At 54.2% G+C, this 3,304-nt stretch overlaps 1 protein-coding gene across 1 annotated transcript in view; it reads right to left on the reverse strand.

Moving 5' to 3' along the window:
- Positions 1 to 3,304, reverse strand: part of DAB2IP (DAB2 interacting protein) — a 9,319-nt gene that overhangs the window by 5,749 nt on the left and 266 nt on the right. Inside the window, exon 2 of the mRNA XM_010077001.1 lies at positions 548 to 700. Within this exon, the coding sequence (XP_010075303.1) occupies positions 548 to 700 (153 nt within the window). The remainder of the gene's footprint in view (positions 1 to 547; positions 701 to 3,304) is intronic.

Consider the following 3,304-nt stretch of genomic DNA (forward strand, 5'->3'; position numbering starts at 1 on the left):
GAGCAGCACCCCTCCTGCGCCAGCCCAGTTCCCATACCCCAGGTCCCAGTGCTGACCTGACACCAGAATCTGGACTCAATTTCTAGGGCTGTTTACAGCCTTTTGACATGGAAGCTGCTTCTTGATCTATGTCCCTGTTGGGAGGCACCAGCTGCCTGTGCCTCTCATCTCTTTGCTAGCTGTGCTTAACTCACTTCTTAAGATTTCTTCTCCTGCAGCTGGGGAGAGTGGCAATGGGGGAAATAAGAGGCACTGGCTGGTTTCAGAGTTTGTGGCAGAGCAGCGCCAGCACTTGATTCCTGGCTCCTGTTTTTCTTACTTGCTTTCATCAGAGGGTAATTCAAGTCACTGAGGGTGTGAAAACCTCCCAAACCTTCCCCAGAAGTGCCCTGTGAGGCTGCTCAGGGCACAGAGCATCCTGCCACCCCTCTCTCCTGGGCAGGGACGTGCCACACAGCCCACCTTGTCCCCAGGGTGCTCAGATGAGCGACATTCAAGGAAATCCTCTCTCTATTTAGCAACTTGTTTCAATCCAATCAGGTTTTACCTTTTCTGCTTGGCTGAGCTCGTCCTTATTCCTGAGCTTATCCCTGTGCTTGGAATCTGGGTCAATGCTTTCATCTTCTAAAAACTGCATGTTCATATTCAAAAGCCAAGCAGCAGTGCGGTCCAGGGCATTGGGGTTCACAGGAGAAGGGGCCTACAATGAAACATACAACCATGACAAAAGAAAAACCTGCAACAGAAATGGTCATGAAGCTGGCGAGAGAGAATTCCTTCCAAGCAAGCCCTCTCCCACGCTGCTCAAACAGCAACGACCAAGTCAGAGGCACCAGAGCGGTCGGGGCTGGGGGGCAGGAACACCTCCTGTCCTGCCCCTCACGTTATTTTGGGTCAAACAGCCTTTGACAAGCCCAGTTCTTCCCTGGGCCATCCCCACGGAACAGACGTACAACAGGGCGCTGCAGCATCGCCCAGGTTTCTGAGCCGGTCCCGTCGCCCCAGGAGGACGTGACCTGAGATTCCCACTCGACTCTTCAGCCTCTTTTCCTGAGCTGTCTTTGTGCTTGCTGTGGAGATGCTGTGGAGAACCAGATCTGCAAACTGAAACGCTGCTTTTGGTCACACAGGTGCCTTCTTGGAGAATAAAGGTTTCTTTTTTGGCTGAGACTACACCTACGATGCTGGAGAGGTCTAAACGCTCGACATCTCAGCAGCTCATCTCTGGGTTTGTTTGTGGGGCTGCGGGAGCTCAGGGAGCAGTGCTGGCCCGCTGTCAGTGAGCTGGAGCCACGGCTGCTGCTTTTCGGTCCCAGCCTGGGCAGGGACTGCCACTGGCATTGCCTAAATATTTTCCAACCACATTACAAGGTTGAGGAGGTGAATCTCCAGCTAGTTCCCCTCCATCCTGGCTCATTATAAACTGCAGTGAACAGTTCCTTGGATGAACGCACGGGATCTGGATGACTTGGTCAAGGGAATTCAAGCTAACAAGTCAGAAATGTTGGGGACATGCTCCTTCATTCAAACCTCTGGTCAGCAGAGAAACCCCGTCGGGGCCAGCAGCAGAGCGGGAGGCTCTGCACTCAGAAGGACTGGGGACTGGTTTCATCCCCTCACTGGGGCTGGGGGCTTTCCTCTGCCATCTGCCAGTCTGGTCTTCTATTTCCAGAATTTTAAATCAGAAGTTTCAGTATGGATTCAGGAACATCACTTGCTATAAATCCTCCCCCAGCTTGGGGCTTTTGGCTTTTTCTTGCATCTCCAGCTCGGGCGCTGACCGGTGGTGGCTGCTCAGAGCAGTGGCCACCCGGGGTCATTGCAGCGGGTGAAGGCCACGGGGAAAGGATGTCCGTGAACAGAGCTCAGCCCACTCTGCACGAGTCCTTCTGCCCCTTTCTTCCTTCTCCGAAGAAGTACAGCAGGACATCTGACCTGTGCTGGGACAGTCTGGAAGTCGGGTCAGCAGATGAACTCACAGAGGGAGCAGAAGGGAGGTTCATGGACTTCTACTGAAATGGCCACCAAAGGGGAACCCTTTGTTCTCAACCGGCATTTAACACCACCAGCTACAAGCAAGCAGTTTCACCATGGTTTGCAGCTGCCGCTGTAAACACACAAGTCAAACGTGCAGATTATGGGTTGGAGACGCCTTCTGAGGATTTTGCATCTTGAGAGAAACTTTCAGAGGACAATAGGGGTGGGTGGAGGAAAGATCTGCAAACACAACTTGGCCAGGGCTTTCCGAAGGTCAGCCGGAGTTCACTGGTGTCCTTCTGGAAGAAACTCTGCTACCAAACAGGCTGCTGCTGCTTGCAGAGCTCTGTGCCCTCTGCACCTAATGAGTATTGATCCACATTACACAAACTCTGCTACATGGCATGCTTGCTAATGCCAGCGCTTACGGATCGATACCGTATGCACAGAACAGCTCCGGACGGGGCTAATGAAACAGCCTTCAACTGACAACAGCCTCCATGGCTGCTTGTAAAGGAGAGGCGGTTACACCAGCTCTGTCGCTCTTTCAACACCGTGCTGCTGGAGAGGTGCCTCGTGCTACGTCTGGCTGGGATGCAGCGAGTTCTCGCCCCTTGTCCACATTCTCCGGGTTTGCATTATTTGTAAAACTCTTCCTTAGGCGCCGAGAGGCCCTACTGGGTTAATTTTCTATGGGGTTACTTCTGAAATGTAGGATGAATAAATGAGCACTAGAAAAACAATTTGTCCATGCCAGGAGAACCAGAGGGCCCTGGGTCTGTAACCTACTGCTTTCCGTTTTAGCATCAGGAACAGTGAAAAATCTATTTCTGTGCAGAGCAGCGTGTGGTCTGGGACCTGAATCACCGCAGAGCTCGGTGGGGAGCACGCTCCTTCCCACCGCTCTCACCTCCCCCAGGCACGCAGCAGGGTCCAGGAGTGCCACGGCTCCGCTGGGACGGGAGCGGCAGCATGGACAAGAAAGACGATGAGAGCCTGGTCCAAGTCTTGGAGATGGCGCGGGGTTGGCTATGGCATGGGATGAGAGCCTGGGCATGGAGAGGCAAAGCAGTGACGAGATGGTCGCGCAGGACAGAGGCATGGCTGCCATCGCCCTCCTGCCTCTGCCACCTACCGCCCTGCGGCAGTCAGAGGCCACCGTGCCACGCGACGGAGGAACACAGAGAACAAGCACTGATCTGCATCCCCGGCCCTGGAGGGCCTCCGTCTTGGGCCAAGCTGGTGCAAGAGCCAAGGGACATCCCCACATGCAATGCCACCACGGGGCTGGCACTGATGTGGTCACTCAGAGCCACAGTGACATCCT

This window comes from Pterocles gutturalis, unplaced genomic scaffold (genome assembly GCF_000699245.1).
Source record: "Pterocles gutturalis isolate BGI_N339 unplaced genomic scaffold, ASM69924v1 scaffold14818, whole genome shotgun sequence".
Classification (NCBI taxonomy): Eukaryota; Metazoa; Chordata; class Aves; order Pterocliformes; family Pteroclidae; genus Pterocles; species Pterocles gutturalis.